The 25,298-nt window shown below is 37.9% G+C and overlaps 3 protein-coding genes across 5 annotated transcripts; all 3 read left to right on the top strand.

Annotated features, from left to right (window-relative positions):
* The first annotated feature begins 5,921 nt into the window (after positions 1–5,921).
* On the top strand, positions 5,922–7,687 carry LOC103948382 (40S ribosomal protein S15a-1). Of its 2 annotated transcripts, none has more exons than XM_009359409.3 (4): positions 5,922–6,077; positions 6,635–6,775; positions 6,888–7,048; positions 7,412–7,687. In XM_009359409.3, the coding sequence occupies exons 2-4, from the start codon at positions 6,643–6,645 to the stop codon at positions 7,508–7,510; spliced, it is 393 nt and encodes a 130-aa protein (XP_009357684.1). In that variant the 5' UTR covers positions 5,922–6,077; positions 6,635–6,642; the 3' UTR covers positions 7,511–7,687. The 2 variants fall into 2 exon arrangements, with proteins under 2 accessions (XP_009357684.1, XP_009357683.1); XM_009359408.3 differs by having other exon boundaries at positions 5,951–6,077; positions 6,630–6,775.
* Positions 7,688–9,934: 2,247 nt separating this feature from the next.
* Positions 9,935–13,176, top strand: LOC103948383 (ras-related protein RABE1a). The gene is made up of 9 exons (XM_009359410.3): positions 9,935–10,095; positions 10,187–10,312; positions 11,168–11,240; positions 11,461–11,561; positions 11,742–11,807; positions 12,117–12,214; positions 12,424–12,486; positions 12,567–12,662; positions 12,754–13,176. Exons 2-9 carry the CDS (start codon positions 10,237–10,239, stop codon positions 12,826–12,828), a joined length of 648 nt encoding a protein of 215 aa, XP_009357685.2. The 5' UTR covers positions 9,935–10,095; positions 10,187–10,236; the 3' UTR covers positions 12,829–13,176.
* Positions 13,177–19,294: 6,118 nt separating this feature from the next.
* Positions 19,295–25,155, top strand: LOC103939122 (2-oxoglutarate dehydrogenase, mitochondrial-like). 2 transcript variants are annotated; one of them, XM_048565501.1, is made up of 8 exons: positions 19,295–21,724; positions 21,891–22,126; positions 22,214–22,546; positions 23,052–23,298; positions 23,424–23,552; positions 23,633–23,848; positions 24,030–24,153; positions 24,646–25,155. In XM_048565501.1, the coding sequence occupies exons 1-8, from the start codon at positions 20,174–20,176 to the stop codon at positions 24,858–24,860; spliced, it is 3,051 nt and encodes a 1,016-aa protein (XP_048421458.1). In that variant the 5' UTR covers positions 19,295–20,173; the 3' UTR covers positions 24,861–25,155. The 2 variants fall into 2 exon arrangements, with proteins under 2 accessions (XP_048421458.1, XP_009347455.2); XM_009349180.3 differs by having other exon boundaries at positions 19,296–21,724; positions 21,900–22,126.
* Positions 25,156–25,298: the final 143 nt, after the last annotated feature.

Here is a 25,298-nt window from a genome sequence, read left to right as displayed (position 1 = left end):
TTTCACCTAATCATCCTCATCAAACAATCCGGATTCTTGAAATTTGATCCAACGGTTAAAAGCACGGGCTCACTTTAAAAGTTATAATAACTTTAGTCATTGGATCAAATTTTAAGAACTCAGATTATTTGATGAGAAAAATTAGGCAGAAGAAATCCGGAAATGATTCCTTTGCTTATACATGTATATATGGGCCTGGGCGGCTCTCTCTCTTTTACTAGCAAGTTGTCTGTTTGCTTTCGCTTTCACTTAATTTGACTTGATTTGTATTAATAAATTATATGAGTCGAAAATGACTGGTTACTTTCCTACTTGATGCAGCTGCATAGTCAAAGCTAAATAAGATGATGAAAATTTTGATAAATGACTCACATTTTGATTCAGTTTCTTTTCTGTTGCAAACTCTATATTGCACATAGTTAGAGCTTATCTGGATCTACTTTTAAAATAACCGAAAACGTTTTTGGTTAAAATGTTTTTAAAACTAATTTTTAATAAACATGTAAGTAAATCCTGGAAAAACACTTAAAGTGCTTTATGAAAAAAGCACATAACTGGTGCTTCTTGCAGAAAGCACTTTAAGTGCTTTTGGATCCAAAAACTTTTTTCTCGAAAAACGCTTGCAGTTATTTTGAGCTCTTATACTCGTATATCTTTCTGGCTTTTTTAGTCTGGACCAAACTTAGTATTCACTGGAAACTTCAGCCGTTGAATCTTCAATCACTGAATTATTGGATGCACATCTATTTGTTTATTCATTTGATTCATGCTATAGGCCAATTCATTCTAGAATTTTCAATACCATATGATTGCAGGTACCTAAACACAATATATACACATCGTAGGAACTTTCATGCTATAACTGATGGGTATATACTTTCATGGTACCTGCAATCATAGTTGAATGGTTCACCACTAAATTACTAATAATATCGATGCCTTTTAAAATGATCGAAAGCGTTTTTTGTGAAAATGTTTTTAGAACCAATTTTTAATAAACATGTAAGTAAATCCTGAAAAAACACTTAAAGTGCTTTATGGAAAAGCCACATAACTGGTGCTTCTTGCAGGAAACATTTTAAGTGCTTTTGGATCCAGAAACCTTTTCTCTAAAAACGCTTTCAGTCATTTTGAGCTCTTATACTCGTATATCTTTCTGGATTTTTTAGTCTGGACCAAACTTAGTATTCACTGGAAACTTCAGCCATTGAATCTTCAATCACTGAATTATTGGATGCACATCTATTTGTTTATTTATTTGACTCATGCTATAGGTCAATTCATTCTAGAATTTTCAATACTATATGATTGCATGTACCTAAACACAATATATACACATCGTAGGAACTTTCATGCTATAACTGATGGGTATATACTTTCATGGTACCTGCAATCATAGTTGAATGGTTCACCACTAAATTACTAATAACATCGATGCCTTTGAAAAAAAAAACTCTGTAAGTTGATGACAAATCGTTAGCGTCTTTTGTTGTACAATAAATGTTATCATAGACGCTCTAATGTTCAGTTTTGATGAAACTGCAAAATGAGGGATATATTGAGAATTTGAGAGGATAACAATTTCGGATCACTTACTGAAACTGATATGGGTCTAAAATTAGGTCATTGCTCTATTTTTGACATTTGTGAGTTTATTTTCATAGTCTTTCACGTGAATATATAAATGGATTTTTTAGAAGCTTTTTCTAATTTTGACAATAGCTAGGGAAACTGGGTAATTAATAATACAAAATTGGAACTATTTTTTCTTTTGTTTGTTTCTTTTATACTGATTTTCTGGGTGCTATCAACTGCTAGGCAGATAAGGGATGGAATTGCTACTTTAATTAGTACTCTATTGAGTTTATTGTTTGAGCTAGTATATTACTTATGAGCGAAAACAAAATAACATCTTAATTGAGACATCATGAATAAGCCAATGCTAATCAATCTGAAGGTTCGGGTACCTTCTTTTGGTATTGCATATCAGTATTAGAATTTGAAGATGTGCTCAGGAAATACAAAAATTCCAAGCTATTGAAAAATGAAAGGCATTCTACTTTTTGTTTTTTGGAATAGCGTTATAGTGTGACGGTAGGCCTTGTTTGGCATGCCGTATTAGACATTAAATAATACTATTTTAATATAAATAGGTGTTTGGCGGTTTATATTATAATATTTTTCTTTCTAGACAGAAACTTAGTTTTCATTACCAAAATATTAAATTGGCCTAGTATTTTGTTTTGAAACTTTTTCCAAGTGCATATCAAATGTGTTGTCTTACAATATCTAATTATGGATTCTATATCTTCACTAGATATGGAATGAGGATCTTCTCCGGATTCTCTTTGTAAGGATCTCAAAGATTCTCAAATCGTGTTCGTTCATTATACATCGTATGGTCAATTTTTGTTACGTGCTGTTCATACAATTTTAAATAAAAAATTTAAAATAATTACTGACTGTATGATGTACGATGAACGGACACGATTTGAAAATTTCCAAGATCCTCACAAAGAGGATCCGAAGAGAATACTCTCGAATGAAAGAAAGATTGTGGCATGCTTTGGATGATGCAATGAAAAAAGCCTTCGTACTCATGTTATTTGGACAAAGTAACCATGATTGAACTTGGACAACATTATTTTATTTTGTTAAAAAGGAGAAACAATATATTTTGTTTACTTGGATGAAGTAACCACAGAATGAGGACATTCTTACTTGCAATAATATATTTTGTGAACTTGGCATGTGGTTGGATTAATCTGATTATGGTTGTGGTTTTTTTTTTTTGTGAACATTAATTATTTTATTGGGAAATGGGCGGTGCTATCCACACACTTTTTCAAATTTTGACTGTTGAATTGAATGAATTAAAGAATATCAAATGACAACAATTAACAAGGACGTGTCAAATGTAAAAAGAATGTGTGGATAATACTACCTTGAGAAATATTGATGTATGGAGTTCACTTTTTTTTATTGTTATTGTTCGTATGTGTTGTTTAAGATTGGTATAATTCCGATAAAAGAGTCATCAAACATATAAGGTTCTGTCAAAAAGTTTTCCTTTTTTTCCTTTTCATTTTATCACCAATTTCTCTCTTAAAAATAAACATTATTTGTCATAAAAAAATAAAAATAGTACGAAATCTTCTTATCTGGTTCAATACTAAACAAAGTATTAAATAGTCAGTTTTTAGTCTAATACTGCACTAAATGACTGATTACATTAGTCAGTACTATCTGATGCACAAATTAGTCCATCTGACTTAAAATAGTCAGTACAGTCCGACATACTAAGCGAGACCTAATGTTATCTATCAATTTGTTAGTGTGACGGTCACACTGTCACGTATAATGTTATTAATCTATGTACTATAATACCTGCAATAGATGACATATCACCATTTTCTCCCTTCCTATAACATATACCATCACTTTGTTATTAGTGTGTTAGAGCTTTTTAAACCACAATTATGAAAATATTTGTTGCCCTCCACCAAATTTGTTAAAACAATAAGACTTTATATTAATTTGTCTTTCTGTGCTTGGTCTTATTAACTTGATTCCACTTGTGCCATGCCTCATTAACAAAAGCTTAATTTTGACCTCTTCCCAAAATGGGGTTGAAGGTTATTTGGCCAATGTCCATAAGCATGCAAACTAATGTACTTGCAGAAATGCAAATTTAACTAATAATTATGATCACACTCTCTTTTTTTATTTGCAATTGTAATTGTGTAGTTCTTGTTTTTTCTTGCCGAAAAATTGCTTAGTTCTTGTTTGGTTGGTCATTCTTCGACCGTCCTTGGTATCATATTTGTTAATTATCCTCTCTCCATTGTCAATAATTTAGTTCAGCACATAATATACATATAAGATAATATTAAGAAGGTATGCTCGATGATTATTAATATTTTTGGCTTCAAAGTTTTAATTAAAAGGGTTTACAAGAAGTTGGGGATTAAAATAATAAGGAGTATGTTTTCTAGTTGTTGTGTTTATTTATTTATTTTTTCACAAACGATATCATTATCTACACTAAAGGAGTGGGGGAGTGGCTAAGCTTCATAATGAGCTAACAATAATGTGGTTCAAATTCACCTTTGACGAGAATCGAATCTAAGAACTTTTACTTATAAATGAATAGGAATACTTCTAAATCATAATACTATTATGACGTGTTTATTTCCTATATTGACTCTCGAGTCGATTACAAATTTTTACAGTGTAAGATACTCTTAATACGTAATAAACAAGGTACTCTCAATACGTTATAATAATGTAAGATAAACAAAGGTCTAGAACTGTTGTCATCCTAAACCCTCTACTTGTTATGGTTTTATCTGTTTTTATTCTCCTGCAAACTTAATATATAGAACAAAACTAAGTCAGCCTCTCTTTGGTGTCTGTAGATATTAACAATATCTGCAAAACATTTATACAGTGCCAAATGTCCAAATTTTCAGCGTCCAACCTGATAGTTAAGTCGGAAACATATAATTATATTGCATGGTTGAGTCCTGCGACTACTGCAAAACAAACCTTACACTTGCGTTGTTATCTGAGAGAAAGAATCAGAACACGTAAATGTTAGTTTAGTAGATTTTATTAATCTTTATATGGAACAACATTAGGGTTGACCAGGTTGAAAATCTGGAAGTCAGAGCTGCAGATTGTCATTTAGGTTTTGTATATACATGAACCAGTCTTCCCCATGCAATATAAATTATTCTCGTTTACTTAATTATGAAATTTAATTTGCATGGTCTACTATTAAAATACAAGATTAAACGATTTCCTCCATGTAAGTATTATATCAACGAGTTTTTATATATTAATTATGACCTATTATATTATGGAAGATTGGAAGTCAATCCTCAATTCCTCAGTGACTCAGTCTCTGTCTTTTGGTATCCAATTGATTCGAAACGTAGCAATATTATACATCCATCTGATCAATCATCATCATGTCACTGGATATTATTTGCAGGCCTCTATATTAAAGGAATGGGAATGCAAAAATAAGGTACAAATTATGTCAAGATCTTGTAGTTGAAGCACTTACTAGCGTTTACCTTATGCACTTGATCGAGGTTCTTTGTTTGAATATTATATATTTAGAGAATTTCTTTGTCAAGCCAAAAATAGTTGAAATGCTCCCTTGGGTTAAATGATATCTCTCGTCATTAGAACAATACAAATTGTTTAGAGAGGGTGAAATGATGCGTCTCGAGCGCATCGATCGCTCATTAGAGAGTGATTAAAAAGTACTTTACCTGAGCGCTAGACTTGGCAACATTTATGTCTCTTCATAGACTTCTTTTCCCGTTAATGGCCAACGTGTGGCTTGTAGTTGATATTTAGACAAACCTGTCCTTGGAACTCTGTGCCAGAAAGTTGTTAAGTTCTGCACTTATCTCTTCTTGTCAATAAACAATCCAGGGCTATGAGAAGTCGTTGAAGGCAACCGTCTTTCTTCTCACGGTGATGTTCAATCATCTGAATTTCTTTGGTTGGCTTGGAGGGCTAATGTCTAGATCTTCTCATCCTTAGTGGGTTCTCTAGGCCTATCTATTGGGCCCCAAAACAACTATTTATTATTTTAATAGATCTAGAAGGACCCTACATTAACAATTGTCCCAGAAAAAGTATTTTATAAAATGAATCCCTTATTTGTTTTGACACAATAGAATGAAGATCAAATCAACTAAAAACTGAATGATTATCAAATGTTCTATCACCTTACATTAGACCATGATGAACATACTATTCAAATGCCAAATTTACTGGGTAGGGCATTTAGTTTGGGCTGCATAATTCCGGGCCGAACTTTCAATGTTTCAGGTCCGATACATGAGGATAATGGGCTTACAAACGAACTCGATCCGAAACAAAACCACATCGCACTGGAACCAATTGGGGTCCGAAAGGGCAATTCAGTCAATCGCTCCCTCATTCGGTCATTCCCACCAAGTATAATTGCCTGGATTCCACTTGACTCGTTCTCCCTTAAGCCCTACAAACCCTAGCTCTCTCGGAGGCGCCTCTGCAGATACTGCGCATCTCATCTGGTACGTGATTTTTCAGTCCGAAACTTGATAATCTCCATCATTTTGTGAAATTATTGCGGTTAGGGTTTGCTTTTCGTCTCTTATTTGTTCAAGTTTAGTCCTTTTTAATTAATCTTTAATTATTTTTTGAGGTTGATTTCGGCAACTGGATCTGTTGGATCTTGCTTTTGTTAATTTGATTTCGAATGTGTTTTGTTTTGGTGTGTTTAGATTGAAATGTTAATTTTTTTGCCTAAGTAGGTCAAATGTTTGTTTTTTGCTTGATTATTGTGGGCAATTTGTGGGAATATATATTTTTGGAATTGGTTTAAGAAATTAGGGATTTTGAGCAAGCTGTGATAATATATGAATGTAGATTGATATGTTTGATCGAGCTAGAAATGGAAAAGGTATCGAACTACCGTCGAGGGTTTTTATTTGCTTTTATAACAAAATGCTTATAGTGTAAGATTTGACAAGCGATTAGTTTTTGTATTATGTTTCTGTTTGGCACATTTGAGCTTATTTACTTGCGTGCAATATCATGAACGTATTGGATGATCTTTTCTGAAGTGCAGAAGCGACAATGGTGAGAGTTAGCGTTTTGAATGATGCTCTTAAGAGCATGTACAATGCTGAGAAAAGGGGCAAGCGCCAGGTCATGATCAGACCATCATCCAAGGTCATCATCAAGTTTCTTTTGGTGATGCAAAAGCATGGTACGTAGCCATCAATTGATTGCTTGAATGCCATATTTTCATCGTTTTCAGTTACTCTGTGAGTTGATATTTTTCTGGATATGGATATTAATGTTCTTGGTTTGGTCTGTAGGATACATTGGTGAGTTCGAGTATGTTGATGATCACAGGGCTGGTAAAATTGTGGTCGAGCTGAATGGAAGGCTTAACAAGTGTGGGGTTATTAGCCCTCGTTTTGATGTCGGTGTTAAGGAGATCGAAGGATGGACTGCCAGGTTGCTTCCTTCTAGACAGGTTAGCCCATTGTTATCAATTTGCTATTTCAAGCCTAGAAACAGGACATGTCTTAGTTGATTCTTCTGAGGAAACATGCACAGTTTAGATTTGGTAGCTCGTCTATATTTTAGAGGAAAAAAAAACTCTTAAAATGTTAGGTGCAAGATAATATATGGTTGGTCATGTCAATGGTGATTGCCCTAGCTTTTCCAGTCGGCTCTAGCTGTTATCAAACACTGAGCTTTCCTGTAATGTGCTTCACATATCCTTAATCTAGACCTTTTGTGTCATAGAACTTTTAATTCTGGTTTCCATTGAATGTTCCGCATTGTGTATATTTCTTATCCATTTAAGCTTATGAATTTTCGGTTAACCTTGCAGTTTGGATACATTGTGCTGACAACATCTGCTGGCATTATGGACCATGAGGAGGCTAGGAGAAAGAATGTTGGTGGTAAAGTGCTTGGTTTCTTTTACTAGGCCAAGGTTTATTTAATGAATGAGATTTGAGTTTTCCTGATTCTGAGGAGCTTTTGGGTGTACTTTTGAACATCGTAGGATACTTCTATGTTTCAATTTGTGTTTGTTTTGGATGCTGATAGAGGTTACTCAAACGTTATTCGTTTACTTTATCTTTAAGCTATTGGTGTTTATTTATCCATAATGCATCTGGTGCTGCCTCGGTCTTAAGTTATCTACTGCAATCCAAATTTTTGGCTTCGATCAATGAATACTTCTGAATGGTTTGTATTTGTCTGACTATGGATGAATGAAAGTCGATTTTGAACTTGACATGGTTCTGAAAATGTAACTTGAGCTTGCAGCTGCACATGTTCCTAAACAGATGTCTGTTGGCCAGGAATCTTTGACTTATGTGCGGTTCGATTGTATGTATGTCATTTTTTTCATGGTGCCGTCTAGTCCGCGGATCTTCTCCGGATCCAATTGACCTAATCCTAGGGATCCATCAATCTGGGTTGTTGAAATTTGATTCAACGGTTAAAGTTATTATAACTTTTAAAGTGGGCTCTTATTTGTAGCTGTTAAATCAAATTTCAACAGTCCTGATTGATGGATTCCTAGGATTAGGATAATTGGATCCGGAGTGGATCCATGTCCGTCCCCTGCCTCGAATCACTTGAGGAAAAAGATAGGAAGACTGTAGTAGTGAAACCTGAACAGGGAAGTTGAATATCCGATCCGTTTCTCTATCTGGTTTTCTTGTATGGCTCCATGTTGAGCGTCCCCGTCTAGGGAGCTGTCAAATTTTTCTCTCGGATTTATTTCTTTACCGTTGGTACAGTTATTGATCGTTGGATTAGTTTTGAATGACCAAGATTATGGATCTTTGAGGTTAACGTCTGAAGTCTTTATGCTCGTCTCTTTTCGGATAAAACCAAATTCAAATAGACGGTCAACCATAAGAAGTACAAACAAGTCTGAAGTGATTAAGGAGAACGTAATCTGATGTTCTCATTTTTCTTTAAAAAGAGAACCATAAAAACCGTACAAATGGATTCGTACGTGCTTCTATGGTCCACATGGATCTACTAAATCCCACAATAAAAATCATGCATGGCTAATGACGTAATGCGAACAGAACTGTTACTAGTGCTTCAATATATTCGTACTTTTTTCCTTTATTTTTCATACATGGGTAAAGTGCATAATGACTCTAAGAATATTCTATCGTACGTTTAGATTACCGAAAAAAAGAGAAAAATGTGATGTATGAGAACAAGAGAATACACATAAACCAGCAGGGGTTTTATTAGGAGAGATTAATGCCAACACTGAAGGACTCTCCCACCTTGACCTAGCAGTAGTGGAAGTGGCGGTGACAAAAGTAGTACTGGGTTTTGAAGCATAATATATTAAATTTAAAGTTTAACAACAACACAAAGAGAAAAGAGACTGCCAAAGATCTGTAGTTGCCCTAGCCACCATCAAAGCCAACCTACGTGACTTTCAAATTTCAATTAGTTTCTTCGTCATCGTCCTCTGCATCATCGTCTTTGTTGGTAGTAGCAGCAATATGGTCACCACCAACTCGACTGCCACCACTCTTGACTTCCATTGGCAACGAGGCGTCGAGGACGAAGAAGCGGATGTGATGATGCAGAAGCAAGAAGATGGATGATGATGATGATGCTCAAGAGCTCTTCATGTTGGAAAGGTAATGGGCGTGTCATGACGTTTTGTAGGGGAAGGGAAGGGAAGGGAAGGTGGGTAGAATATCTTCTCAGGAATCAGGATATGCTCCAACCACAACTTTTTGCGTTCCATTTCATTTGCCTTTTTCCTCACTTTCCAATTATTTTTTCATTTTTTTTAGTTGGGCTAAACTTCAAATATATGCAATCACTTGCAAATGCGTGTAAAGTTTCCTTTTACTCTCTTTTATTATCGTACTAAAAAAAGGAGGTTAAAATGCTTCTACGAATTTTTTTGGTTCCCGAAAAGAATAGATAATCGTAGTTTACCACCAGTTGTCTCATTTTACAAAAAAAAAAAAAAAACTGAGACGTGGGTGGTTGTTAAGTTCATTACTTTTTAAAATATATTTTAATAAAAAAATTATTATTGATACTCCTAAAACCTCATTTTGCATTTCAAATTTTCTATAATTAAAAAGAAAAATGCGCTTACGAGGAGTGTAGATTAAATAAATTTTTTGGAGTGCTATACAGTTTCATTTAATAAAATATATATATAAAAAAAAAAGAAATCAATTGTCAGTTGCCATACGTTTACGAGTGTGGCGAGAACCTAGTATATTGAAATCCGTGTTCGTAGGTTGTCTTTCGGCTTTCAATGGTTTTTAGGCCCAAACTATCTTGGGCTTTAGGGGCCTAACAAAGAATTATACAGAAGAAAAACCGGGAAAATATTCTGCGAAGGCGGGTGCAGGGAGATACGGTGCGCTCTCATACGGTAGAGAGAGTGACCAACGTATTATACAGACAGCCCAAAAACTCGAATTCCTGAAACCCGACGTCGCCTCCCAAATTCATTGGATCGTTTTGACGTCGCCGACGACCGCCCGCTACAAGCTTCTTTGAAAGGTTTCTCTCTCATCTCTCTCTCGCTGCGGTCTCCTGCAGTTTCTTAGATTTTGATTCTTGTTGATTTTTTGGTTTGGAATTTGGATTGCAGAGAGTGGTTTCGATTTGGAATTTGGGGTCGGTGAGAGAATAAATCAATTCATGGCTACTTTGCAACCGACGAGGGCTCGGGCGGATCACGACTATCTCATCAAGCTTCTCCTCATTGGCGACAGTGGTTAGTTGTCGTTTATCCTTCTCTGTTTGGTTCCTGAGAAAATTTTGGAATTGGGAATTGGAAGTTGGACATTCTGAGATCTAACGTGTTTTTCCTGTACTTTGGTAATTCTGGTGGCCAATGTGCTTTGCTTTTCATCCGAGTGAACAATTTTTTTCAATAAAAAAAGATATAATCGTTATTTCTGAACCTTTTTTTTTGTTAGAAAATAGTGGGTGTAGGGTAATATTTAGTTCTGTCAAGTTTGAAATTTTGAATGCGTGCAGTTTTTGGTAAATTTAGTGTTTAGGGAACTGTATGTGAGTGTAATTAGATGGGTTTGTGTGAAAGATCCAGTTTTGGGTTTGATGAAGACTAAGAGAGTGAGTATAATCGTACGAATTTGTTTTACGTATCGAAAATGCGATGATTAATATCTAACTCTTATGTGACTCAATATGCATCACAATATATGCTTGATAAAAAATAACTAGATAGTGATCACAAGTATGATAAATTACCTTATGCGCGTTGGACTGTCTTGTAGGGGTTGAAGAGCATTCAACCTCTTACCATGATATCTGATATCAATTATTGGATAAAGATCAAATGCGAGCTCTGATGGGGCTCCTTTTTTTGGTGTCAGTTGAGATTATTGCTTTGGAGGATATGTTTTGAAATTGTGTTGAGATGGATAAGAATTTTTAGAAATTTTTTTGTTTGGATGGTAGATCTTGTGCATTAAAAATGGTCTAATTGTGAACTATCAGGGATCTGGTGCTTTCATCTCTTTTTTTTTTTTTGAGAGATTTTCTTAGTTTCGGTTATCAACTTTTTGGTTGTAAAATGTTAAACATTTCTCGTGTAATTTTCCAGGTGTTGGCAAGAGTTGTCTGCTTTTGCGTTTCTCTGATGGCTCCTTTACAACAAGTTTTATCACCACTATTGGGTTTGTATTCGTAGAATCTGTTTCAATTTTTGTATCTGGAAACTTTTAGCAAGCGAACAAGTTTTGTGAACCGGTATATTAAGTCTGTTAGGACATGGTCATTAGCTACTGCTTAAAGCTGCTGTAGAAATATGGCATAATGAACTATTACATTAAGTGTGTTTTCTTTTAGAAGATTCATCTTTGTTTAGCATCTCTTAGATGGTCCTTTTGGTGACAGGATTGATTTCAAGATAAGAACAATTGAGCTTGATGGCAAACGGATTAAATTGCAAATCTGGGATACGGCTGGTCAAGAACGATTTCGAACAATTACAACAGGTTTTTGTTTGAGATTTTACAAATAGATAATTTGAAATGGGAAAATGCACAGTTGCTGCGGTCGAGGGAAGACTAGGGGGCAGGGGTTCCTTTCTTAGAGATAATTTTGATATTCTTGAATTATGTCCTCTGTTATTGTTATTCAGGAGTTTCCTTATGTATCTATGTTATGCTCTGCAGCTTACTATCGAGGAGCCATGGGTATTTTGTTGGTGTATGATGTTACTGATGAGTCATCTTTCAACAGTAACCTCTCGTTTTCCCTTTACTCTCAGTATATGAATTTTTTGATGTCATGCTGATTTTAAAGTCATTTTGCTTGCTTATTTTTGTTATATTAAATCCAAATTTCGAGGAATTGGGATGTAGACATTTTAACGGTGTGGTTTATTTTGGGTGTGCTTACACTGGTGTAGTTCCTTCAGTTTGACCGTTAAGTCTAATTTCATTGAGGTGGTGGATGGTTGAAACCATCTGCGGCACTTTTACCATCTCCGTATAGAAGTTTTATGTTCAATGTAACCCTTCTTAGGGTAATTGTCTATTCATGTGCAGACATTAGAAACTGGATTCGCAACATTGAGCAGCATGCTTCTGTCAATGTCAACAAGATTCTGGTGGGGAACAAAGCTGATATGGATGAAAGCAAAAGGGTGTGTAATCTATACATTTTCACTTGCAGGAAATGCTCTCCTTTTCTAACCTGGTGAAAGAGTGAGATGTGAATGTGATGAGTTTTAGAATCCTATTGGGATCAACATGACGGTGCTAAATTTGCACGCCCTATCCCTAATCGTTTATTTTTGCATGTGTTTGTGTGTGCGGACATGCCCAAGCTTTAATAATTATCTTTTCTTTTTAGGCTGTGCCGACGTCTAGGGGTCAAGCGCTTGCTGACGAGTATGGTATCAAGTTCTTTGAGACTGTAAGTAGTAATATGCCTTTGGTATTTTCACTGCATAAGCAATTTCGTTCTTTTCATAATGAAAAGAAAATGTTCTGCAGAGTGCAAAGACGAACCTGAACGTGGAGGAGGTCTTCTTTTCTATAGCCAGGGATATTAAACAGAGACTCGCAGAATCTGATGCCAGGGGCACTGAGGTATTTTCATGCTCTCAGAAGTGGGAATCCTTTTCTTTCCCCAACTCTTCTCTCAAATGTTGACGAACTTGTTTTGTTTCAATGGTTTCAGCCTCAGACACTTAGGATTAACGAACCAGACAGAGCCGATGGTCAAGCTGCACAAAAGTCATCTTGCTGTGGTTAGTAGAACAAGAGAAGGTTCTGTTGGTCGTACTGATGTGGATTTGAGGCAAACCTTGATAACTCCATGGCGGGCGCCTCTCTTAGATCTCTCAAACCACCAGCATTAGTAGTAAACGTAGTTTTTTTTTCTTTTCTTCGTAATTCTAAAATTTACAATGGCACATCTACCTTTCATCGTCTTTCGGTTCCAAGGGGCTTCTGCTTGTCATTGCCTCTGTTTGTCGCCTGTCTTGTTGTAGATAGATAATCAGGTTCGAGCTTCTTGTCAAGAGAGCTTTAAAGTTCAAACAATGCCAATTACCTTTCTGCAGTAAACCCATCATTTATCCCATATTTTCATCATTTATCATTGTTTCTCCACATTCTTTATGATATATACCGATACCGATTAGACGATTAAAGAGCCGATCAAACGCCCAGGAAACTTTTCACAATTTATACGGAAACCCGGATTCGGATCTGCGTGATAGATCAGCAGATTTGGCAGACCGAACACATAGGCGAAGTGACTTTTCTGGGAGCAGTGTCGAATGGTGTAGCTGCACTGAGTGAGCAACACTGTAATTTGTTGCCAATCTGAAAGGAAGTAAGAATGAAGCATATGTGGGTGATGCCAAATTGGCCACGAATTTGGCATCGGTAGCTGGCCCATCCACTTGCTTCCGACTTTGATTCTCATTTTTCGTAAATTAGTGTAGTTTAGATTTTTTTTGCAAAATAAATAAGATGTAAATGCAGATCCGGCACATATGGAAGATAAAAAGCAATATTTTTTTTAATACGACGATATATTTTACACTAAGAGGAGGGAGCGTTGATGTTGTGAGCCTATAAAAAGGGGACTCATATATGGACTTGATTCAATGTCACTGTAACATACTGATTCAATGATATATGTTACCTTTAAGTTGCGAATTGACCTATGTAAGTTGCTTTCTTATAAAAAGATGCAATCTTCAAGCATTGGTGACGATTATATAGGAAAACAAAATACAACTCTCATCACTTAGTATTACGGTTTAATGTTATTCCTATTCGCTTTAAGTGAGGTTTTAGGTCTGATTCTCGCCAAAGAAAAATTTGAGCCACATTATTACTAGCTTATTATGAGGCTAAGCCCAACTCATACTATCGTAAAAAAAAAATAAATAAGAAAATACAACTCGCATTTTTCTATTCTTCACAACATAAGAGATCTCCCCGTAGGCTCTTAAATGAGCTTCTTATTCAAATTGAAAATTATTTTTAGCACTCTAAAATTCCACTTTCAATCTGTCTCTTCTAAATGTAAGGTAACTTAGAATATCATCTCGTTTATCCAAAAAAAAAAAAAAAACTGTAAATAACAAAATAAGATTGGGCCTGGATCTGGATTTGGGCCTCTCTCCCGGACCCCCACCCACAATAAAAAAAACCCAAAACCCACTTTCCATGTATCCCAAGTTAAGCTTCCATTTTCAGTCTCGTCACTTTCCCGTTAGCTATCTTTTAGTTCTATAGCTTTGGCGCCATGGCAGTTATAGCAAAAACTGCACTCCAACTCACTGACATCATCACACTCGCTCTTCGAATTCGAACCTACTCCGATTCGATCCATGCATTTCATCCTCCCAGCTTTTCTTTTTTCTCACGCAATCAGATTCCAGCAGCAGCAGATTTTGGCGATGCTTGTCTATTGAAATTTGATGTATATTTCCTTGATGTAAACAATTACAAGATGAAACATATATATAGGGAAGAAAAAGAACATAAGCCTAATTTTGCCTAACTTACCTAACTTGCTTGACTAACCTAACTTGCCTAACCTTGAACAAGAAAATTGACTAGCCTACCATTATTTCAACATGTTTATTTCAAGCATTTTAACACTCCCCCTCAAGTTGGAGTGTGAATGTCGATGACACCCAACTTGCTAATTAAGACCTCAAATTGTGCCGAGCTTAGTGGTTTGGTGAACAAGTCTGCAGGTTGATTCGAGGTCCGTATGTAAGCTGTTTGCACCATTCCCATTTGAATCTTCTCACGTATTAAGTGACAGTCTATCTCTATATGCTTCGTTCGTTCATGAAACACTGGGTTCGAAGCAATGTGCATGGCAGCTTGATTATCACAAAACATTGTGACTGGTTGTGCATGATTTACTTGCAAGTCCTTCAAAATGTTTCTTAGCCATATAACTTCACAACAAGTAGTAGCCATAGAACGGTATTCTGCCTCTGCACTGGAACGAGATATTGTGTTTTGTTTCTTCGTTTTCCAAGATATCGGTGCTTGTCCAAGGAAGATACAATAACCGGTTATTGACCTTCTAGTGTCTTTACATCGAGCCCAATCAGCATCACAAAAGGCTTGTAGTTGTAGTGAACCTGTAGAAGGCAAAAGAATTCCCTGTCCAGGAGATTGTTTGATGTACCTGAGAACCTTATGCACCGCTTCAAGGTGTGGTTGTCGTGGCTTGTCCATAAATTGGCTCAACATATTAACCACATAAGTCAGGTCAGGTCTCGTGATGGTTAAGTAAATCAGCCTCCCTACGAGTCGCCTGTATGAAGAAGGATCATGTAGGAGCGTCCCATCAGTTTGTGTAAGGGACAGGTTTGGTTCCATTGGTAATCGTGAGGGCTTCGCACCAAGGAACCCAGCATCTTCTAGTATTTCCAACGCATATTTGCGTTGGCACAAGGCAATCCCTTGTTTAGATCTTGCAACTTCTATCCCCAAAAAGTATTTGAGTTTTCCCAAATCCTTTAGTTTAAAATGTTGGGAAAGGAAGAGTTTAGTCTCTTCAATTTCTCTCAAATTGTTACCTGCAAGTATCACGTCATCAACATACACAAGTAATGCCATGAAACTGCCTTGACGGTTTCGGACGAACAATGAGTAATCTGACCATGATTGATGAAAGCCAGCAGTCTTGAGAGCACTAGACAGCTTGATAAACCATTGTCTCGAGGCCTGTTTTAAACCATAAATGGATTTGTGTAATTTGCATACTCGTGTCTCCCCCTTTCGTCCGAACCCAGGAGGCAGGGACATATAAACCTCCTCGTATAAGTCACCATGCAAGAATGCGTTGTTCACATCAAGTTGATGAAGATGCCAGCCTCGTATGGAGGCAATACTCAGGAGGACGCGGACGGTGGTGAGCTTGGCAACTGGAGCAAAAGTTTCCAGATAATCAAGCCCCTCAATTTGACTGTAGCCTTTAGCAACGAGACGAGCTTTGTAGCGTTCAACACTGCCGTCAGGTTTAAGCTTCACCTTATATATCCATTTGCAACCGATGGGATGTTTGTGAGGTGGTAAGGGCACAAGAGTCCAAGTGCGATTGTCATGAAGGGCAACAATCTCTTTTTGCATGGCGTCACGCCATTTTGGATCCTGAACAGCCTGCGAAAAACTGGTGGGTTCTTTGATAATGGTGAGGGTGGTGAGAAAAGTTTTGTGAGTGGGGGATACATGGTCATAAGATAAATAATGAGATATGGGGTGAGATGTACCTGATGACTGGACCAAGCTTGTGGAAGATGTGGGAGCAACACGGGAAGGGAGGGCCACCTCAACATGAAAGTCCTGCAAAAATGTGGAAGTTTTGGTCGGTCGAGTGCTACGACGGAGTGGAGGTGGTGGGTCTGGTGATGGAGTGGTTGGAGGTGGTGATAAGGTATCGGGTGGTGGAGTTGTAGTAGGTAAAGGAGATGAGGGTGGTGTGATGTCGGTAAGTGTGGGAGAGGTGGTGTTTATGTCTGCGGGTGCAAGGCTTGAGTGCGACTCAATGGGAGAGGTCAAGTCAAACGTGATGGATGAGGGTGTAATGTTTGATGGAGACGGGGCAACGGAAGTGGTATGATTTTGGAATGGAAAATGATTTTCAAAAAAAACAACATCCCTAGAAACAAAAGTCTTATTGTGTTTTATATCAAACAATTTATAACCCTTTTGACCATAAGGATACCCAAGAAAAATGCATTGGATTGCACGGGGGTCGAATTTAGAGGGCCTTTGGGCATGTGTAGAAGCAAAACATAAACTACCAAAAACCTTTAAATGTGAATAGTTAGGTGCTTTGTGAAACAGTTTTTCGTAAGGTGTTTTACCTTGGAGAAGTGGAGTGGGTGTTCTATTGATGAGGTAAGCTGAGGTTAAGATTGCATCCCCCCAAAAACGTTTTGGCAAACAAGCTTGAAAGAGCAAAGCCCGAGCAACATTGAGCAAATGTCGGTGTTTACGTTCGGCAACACCATTTTGTTGTGGTGTGTTGACACAACTAGATTGATGTATGATGCCTTTGAGAGCATAAAATTGCTCAAGCTTAAACTCAGGGCCATTGTCACTTCGTATGATTTGAACTCTGGTATTGAATTGAGTCTCAATCATTTGAATGAATCCCACTAAAATGTCTTTTGTGTCAGATTTATGTTTCATCAAATAAACCCAAGTGCTTCTAGTGTAGTCATCTACGATGGTAAGGAAATACTTGGCACCTGAAATAGAAGCAACTTGATAACCACCCCAAATATCAATATGCAATAATTCAAAACATGATTTGGTAGAAATAGAGCTCAAAGGAAAGGGTGATCTTGTTTGTTTGGCCAATGGGCAAATTAAACATTTTTCCAAATCACAAGCCTTATTGTTAAATAAAGGTAATAACGAAGTGGCTTTATGAGATGGGTGTCCTAGGCGTTGGTGCCAAAGCTTTGGTGAGGCGGTTTGAATATTGTTGCATGTTCCTTTCTTTGATGGGTCGAGGTAGTAAAGTCCATCCCTTTCAGTTCCTGTCCCAATCATCTTCCCCGAGCGAAGGTCCTGAATGACACAAAATTGGGTGAAGAAAATGGTGACATATAAGGAATCATAGGCTAGTTTACTGATAGATATTAAATTCAACCTAAAGAACGGCACACATAGGACATTTTCAAGGATAAGATTATGAGAGAAAACAACTTGTCCAATGTGAGTGACTTTGGCAATGGAACCATCTGGCAGTTCAACTGTATGATTTTCAACAGTTCGTGAGTGTGTAAGGAGACTAGGACTGCAAACTATGTGATCCGTGGCACCACTGTCCAGGATCCAAATACTTTTGGTCTCTTTACATGGAAAAGAGAAGGCTTTACCTGAAAGTTCTTCATGGCTAGGAGGATTACTGACTTGATTGGCAAATGATGATTTGTTCTTGTTCAACATCTGAAGGATTTGCTTGCAGTCCTCCTGAGAGAACGGGAAATTAGGCACTGTCTCTTGCTTGTTACTTTGTGAAACTTGATTGCCCTTTGAAGAAAAGAGACGATTGGATTCGGTCTCTGTGGCTGCTTTCCGTTTTCGACAGAAATCGAAGGTGTGGCCTTTCCATCCGCAAAAAGTGCACTTGAGATGTGCACGACAATTTTTGGTGATGTGATTGGTTTTATTGCACTTTCCACATCGCATCTCCTTGTCTTCAGGTGTAGATTCTCGCGACAGATTCTTCACTGCAAAGACAGCAGTTTCTAGTTGTGTGCTTTTCCCATTGGAAGCCTCTGCCTGGCGTTCATGTCGAAGGACCAATGCATATGCCTTGTTCACCGTAGGCAGTGGTTCGAGAAGAAGAGTATTGCTTCGAACCGTAGCATACGATTCGTTCAGTCCCATAAGGAACTTCATGGTTTTCTGAGTTTCAACATATGAGTTCATCTCATTCTTTGTTCCACAACTGCATGCTGGAATGGAACACAAAGTATCACGTTCATCCCATAAACTTTTAAGTTTAGTGAAGTAAGAACTTACACTCATATTGCTTTGGACGCAATCATGGATCTCGTTCTCAACATGGAACAGCTGAACTATATTCACATGTGAGAACCTCTCCTGCAGATCGGTCCACATTTGTCGAGCATCCTTGTAGTTGATGACACTCCCTGAAATCTCCTTTGACATGAAGCCTAGTAGCCATGTCTTGACCAAGTTGTTGCAGTGATTCCATTGCTGCAGCTCCTCAAACTTATCCTCACTTGGTTTGTTGATCGTCCCATCAACAAAACCAAGTTTGTTCTTGACCGTTAAGGCCATACTCATGGATTGAACCCATGTGTTGTAGTTGTCTTCCACCAATGGTTGTGGTACGAGGATTGCACCAGGTTGATCCGAGTGGTGGAGATAGAGTGGGTGGTTGGGACTTTCCCATTTTGAATGAGAGGCCATGCCTAGAATGGTTGACCTCGTGGAAGATTGCACCAGCAATAATCTCAGGAAATCTTTTCTGATGTGGAAGATCAGTCAAAACTGCAACCACAGAGCATACTCGAAATTTCAAGAGACTTTACAACCAATGCTCTACCAAGAACGATCCCTGACCGACTTGGCTCTGATACCATATTGAAATTTGATGTATATTTCCTTGATGTAAACAATTACAAGATGAAACATATATATAGGGAAGAAAAAGAACATAAGCCTAATTTTACCTAACTTACCTAACTTGCTTGACTAACCTAACTTGCCTAACTTTGAACAAGAAAATTGACTAGCCTACCATGATTTCAAGCATTTTAACATTGTCTTCCTCGAGACCCCGAGCTTCCTCGTTCTTCCTCACCGCCATGGATATTCGGGGACGCAAATTCCCCTTCCGAATGTGAAGGAGTCGAGGCGGAGAGCAGCGGAGGACCTTCCAGAATTCTGATGGATATAGAACTCGTGAACATTTAGCTGGCAAACTCTTTCTCTTTTTCTTCTCTCTAATTTTACAGTTTACTGATATATGTATGTATGTATGTATGTGTGTATATGTGTGCTTTACATATAAAATTAATGTGTTTACATTTTTTTTAATTTAATTATAAATTTACGGTTTACTACCATTTCAACCGTTGAGAGATAAAATAGGTAGAGGATCAGGAAATAGTGGGGGAAAAAAGATAGGAATTTTAGTTATTTTTTTGTTATAAAAATATGTGTTGAAATCCCACACGGACTCTCATTAACTGAACCAGAGTTTGGATATGAGGAAGAAGACACCTTCAACGTGGCTATTTCATTTCTTCTGATTTCTTCTATTTTTTGGTGAAAATTTTGAATTGTTTTCGATTTAATGTTTATATATCTGTTTGATCACTTTCTTTAATCAAGTTTCTGCATTCATAATCTGGTGTGTATTATGAATGGATTAAGGTATGATAATATGTATAATTATTTGATTGTTTTTTTTTTTTTTTTTTTATAGATTCGAAAAGGGTTTTGATTCATAGGACTGAAGAGTGAAGGCATACAGGATTATGATTGAGGTTTAACATTCCGGCTAGGGGAGGTAATTTTCTGTTAAATTTAGATAAAAGTTGTGTGATTGGTAGATTGGGTTCGTAGATATGGCGTGGTTTAGAGCAGTGTCTAGTGTGGCAAAGTTTGCCGTTAGGAGAAATTTATCAAATTGTGGATCATATATGGCTAGGAGGCGGGTTCTTCCGTCTCAAAATCGGGACTTTCACACCACATTATGTAAATCGAAGGCTCAATCTGCCCCGATTCCACGCCCTGTACCCCTCTCTAGACTAAATGATAGTTTCTTGGATGGAACCAGTAGTGTTTATTTGGAGGGGCTTCAGAGGGATTGGGAAGCCGACCCAAATAGTGTTGATGAGTCTTGGGACAATTTCTTTAGGAATTTTGTAGGTCAGGCCTCTACCTCGCCCGGAGTTTCAGGCCAAACCATTCAAGAGAGTATGCGCTTGTTGTTGCTTGTGAGGGCTTACCAGGTTAGTGGTCACATGAAAGCTCAGTTGGACCCTTTGGGTTTGGAAGAGAGAGATATCCCAGATGATTTGGACCCTGCTCTATATGGGTTCACAGAGGCTGATCTTGATAGGGAGTTCTTTTTAGGGGTCTGGAGGATGTCTGGGTTTTTGGCTGAGAACCGTCCTGTGCAGACCCTTAGGTCCATATTGACCCGGCTTGAGCAGGCTTATTGTGGGACCATTGGGTATGAGTATATGCACATTGCCGATCGTAATCGATGTAACTGGTTGAGAGACAAGATTGAGACTCCAACGCCAATGCAGTACAATAGGCAACGTCGTGAGGTTATTCTTGATAGACTTATGTGGAGTACACAGTTTGAGAACTTCTTGGCCACTAAGTGGAAAGCAGCTAAGAGGTTCGGGCTTGAAGGTGGAGAAACTCTTATTCCCGGCATGAAGGAGATGTTTGACAGGGCTGCTGATCTCGGGGTTGAGAGCATAGTTATTGGAATGCCTCACAGAGGGAGACTGAATGTATTGGGTAATGTGGTGCGGAAGCCTTTGCGTCAGATATTTAATGAATTCAGTGGTGGTACAAAGCCTGTGGATGAAGATGGGCTATACACTGGGACTGGTGATGTCAAGTATCACTTGGGAACATCTTATGATAGACCCACTAGAGGTGGCAAGAGACTTCATTTATCTTTGGTTGCAAATCCAAGTCACTTGGAAGCTGTGGACCCTGTCGTTGTCGGAAAAACTAGAGCAAAGCAGTTTTATTCAAATGACGCGGACAGGACCAAGAATATGGCTGTCTTGATTCATGGAGATGGCAGCTTTGCTGGACAAGGTGTGGTGTACGAGACTCTGCATCTAAGCGCTCTTCCTAACTACACCACTGGTGGGACTATACACATTGTGGTGAATAACCAAGTTGCCTTCACAACTGACCCAATGTCTGGAAGATCTTCGGAGTATTGTACAGATGTCGCCAAAGCATTGAATGCTCCTATTTTCCATGTAAATGCTGATGACATGGAGGCAGTTGCTCATGTCTGCGAGCTTGCCGCTGAATGGCGCCAGACATTCCATTCTGATGTTGTGGTTGATTTAGTGTGCTATCGTCGATTTGGGCATAATGAGATGGATGAACCATCTTTCACGCAGCCGAAAATGTACAAGGTTAGACCTTTACATATTCATTAACAATTCATATCCTTAATTGATCGAAAATATATATTATATTTTTTTTGTTTGCAGTTGACTTCACTTGTGTTGTAAATATTGAATTATAGTGCAGCAATTGAGATGTGCAAAGCCGATTACTGAATTTTTTTTACTTAATTGGGGGTTACAGGTTATTCGAAATCATCCCCCAGCTCTGACAATCTACCAGAACAAACTTCTAGAATCTGCACAAGTGACCAAAGAAGACATTGAAAGGATACAAAACAAGGTTAATTCAATTCTCAATGAAGAATTGTTGGCTAGCAAGGATTATGTTCCTAGAAAAAGAGACTGGCTTGCATCCCATTGGTCTGGATTTAAGTCACCTGAACAAATTTCTCGTATCCGGAATACTGGGTATAGCACTGTTTTCTACCAGTTTCACCAGTTCTTTGCAAAATCTGATTTTATTCAATTTAATGAATTTTATATGCTCCTGTACAGGGTAAAACCAGAGATTTTGAAGACTGTTGGCAAATCAGTCACAGCCCTTCCAGAAACTTTTAAGGCTCACAAAGGAGTGAAAAAGGTCTATGAACAACGCGCACAAATGATTGAGACTGGTGAAGGAATTGATTGGGCAGTTGCAGAAGCACTTGCCTTTGCTACATTAATTGTAGAAGGTAACCATGTTCGACTGAGTGGTCAAGATGTTGAAAGAGGTACATTTAGTCATCGTCATTCTGTAGTTCACGACCAGGAAACTGGAGAAAAGTATTGCCCTCTTGACAATATTATGGCGGACCAAGATGAGGAACTGTTTACAGTTAGCAACAGGTAATGAGTGATTACTTTATAGTTTTCCCTTTCATTATTATTTGGTTTGATTTTGTCCCATTTCTCGAGTTCCCCCCCTTTAATGTAGTGATCCAGAACTTTTTGTAAGATTTATTAGCATTCCCTTGCATACTATATTTAAGGTGGTGTTTAGCCACAAGTCTGACAGACCCTCTTCAGTAGCTATTTCATGCACGACATTCTATTTAATATCCATTTTGAATTCATTACACCATAGGATACTTATCTCATCTGTGAATGCATTCCACGTCTTCTGATTCTTTGAAACTTGGTTTTCCATGGTGTACCAAATCAGCTTTCCCATTTTGTTCCGGATCCCAGAATATATACCTCCCAATAAAGTACATCTGTACACCTTCTTAAAGATTGTAGGACTGCCAGATACCACTATACGACTCATGAGACGATGAATAGTACTCTGTTAAATTGCAATTTTCATATTTAGTTTGTCTTTACCACAAGTTAATTGTGCTTTTATGTGCAGTTCACTCTCGGAGTTTGGTGTTCTTGGATTTGAATTGGGTTACTCGATGGAAAGTCCAAACTCATTAGTAATCTGGGAAGCTCAGTTTGGTGATTTTTCCAATGGAGCTCAAGTTATATTTGACCAGTTTTTGAGTGGTGGGGAGTCCAAGTGGCTTCGTCAAACCGGGCTTGTTGTGTTGCTTCCTCATGGTTACATGGGCCAGGGCCCTGAACATTCTAGTGCACGACTGGAACGATTTCTTCAGGTATTCCTTTGTCAAATATGGTTAATCCCTTCCTTCCCCTCCCTCTTCTCCCCTTTTCCCATTAGACAGAAGTAGAATCTGGCATGGATCCCCATCTAATGCAAAGTTCTCTAATTTTATGACAGATGAGTGATGACAATCCCTTTGTCATACCTGAGATGGATTCCACACATCGGAAGCAAATTCAGGAATGCAATTGGCAGGTTGTGAATTTGACAACTCCTGCAAACTACTTCCATGTTCTGCGTCGTCAGGTGAGTGAACCTATTTTGTTCTTCAATATTTTGTAGTTTGTGGAAGTTTCTATATGTTCTAACCTTGTCTCATTTCTCAGATACACAGGGAATTCCGCAAGCCTCTTATTGTGATGGCTCCTAAAAACCTTCTACGGCACAAGGACTGCAAATCAAATTTATCTGAGTTCGATGATGTGCAAGGCCATCCAGGCTTTGACAAGCAGGGGACCAGATTTAAGCGCCTCATCAAGGACCAGAATCACCACTCTGATCTTGAGGAGGGTATTAGACGGTTGGTTCTATGCTCCGGCAAGGTATAGTTTTACCAGTAAAGTAATCTTTTGTCTTCCATTCAGTAGAGCTTGGAGTATGAAAAGCGAAATCTGGCAGAAATAGATCATATAATTCTGTGTTGACTTGTACATAAATTCTGACTTATTACCTGAACCAAGGGACACAAGTTAATTCTATCTTCTGCCCTGTATTCTCTTGCAGCTTTATTATGAACTTGATGGAGAGCGAAAAAAGGTTGGAGCAAAGGATGTTGCAATTTGTAGAGTGGAACAGCTTTGCCCCTTCCCTTACGACCTCATCCAGCGAGAGCTGAAGCGATATCCAAGTATGTACCTTGAACTTTTCCTTTGAAAAGCAAGTACCGTACAATATGATTAATGGAGATGCCGGAGCTTGCTCTCTTCCCCTTGTCAAGATACTAGCCTGTTTCCTAAGATATATTATTTTATAGGGTTTATGAAAATTGGATTCCTTTATTGTGTCCTAATACTTAGATCATTAATGTCAGAGGCGTAAAAAATTTCAATCATTCTAAACTAACTCCGCTGTAGAATATGAAGTGTGGTCATATTGTCGTGTGAGTCCACCTGCTACTTGGTGAAAGGGGTTTAGTTTTTCAGGTCATCTTATGATTGAAGAATGTTTTTGGAGATATATGATACATCAACACGTACTAGTGGGAAATGTTGAAAAAGATCATATGGTACTAGCTGTGGCTTTGTGAAATCCGGTGATACGGTTTTTATTGTTTTCTGTTCTGGGGGATAAATTTTGCTGACATCGTGAGGTTGATACACTTGTTATTTGTTTCTTTCAGATGCTGAGATAGTTTGGTGTCAGGAAGAGCCGATGAACATGGGTGCGTACAGCTACGTTGCACCCCGCCTTAGTGCCGCCATGAAGTCCCTGGGCAGAGGAACTATTGACGATGTCAAATACATTGGCCGTGATCCATCAGCTGCCACAGCCACTGGTTTTTCTCAGGTTCATGATATGGAACAAAATGAGATTTTACAGAAAGCGATGCAGTAGGAGCCAAATGAGTCTCACAACTGAATCCCATCGCGCTTATTGATCCTCATATAACACTGTCTGAAATCTCCTTTCCTGATTTTTTTGTTGATCCAAATTTTAATAAAAGATCGATCGTATATCAAATATGCCACCTGTATGTGAGGGCTGATGCACACCACAGGTTATGCTTCACAAATCTCTCTTCTTTTAGCAAACAGAGGTCAGAAATAAGAACCTTTCCTTGGCACAGATGTTTCAAAGTATCGAATGGAATGTACTTGCCTTGTTACATGTAAGTTGTCTTTCCTCCTTACCGGCGAACTACATATATCATATATGTGTCAACTTCTAATTTGCAGTTAAGGAGAAATGACTCGCCTAATTGTAAGGAGCTAAGTAGTGTTGTATTAAATTATGCAACCACTTTGAGACCACAAGGCTCTTTGAAATACAACC

The sequence above is a fragment of a genome, unplaced genomic scaffold, assembly GCF_019419815.1.
Source record: "Pyrus x bretschneideri cultivar Hongxiangsu unplaced genomic scaffold, Pyrus_bretschneideri_v1 Contig4, whole genome shotgun sequence".
In the NCBI taxonomy this organism is placed as follows: Eukaryota; Viridiplantae; Streptophyta; class Magnoliopsida; order Rosales; family Rosaceae; genus Pyrus; species Pyrus x bretschneideri.
This window is presented reverse-complemented; position numbering and strand designations above follow the sequence as displayed.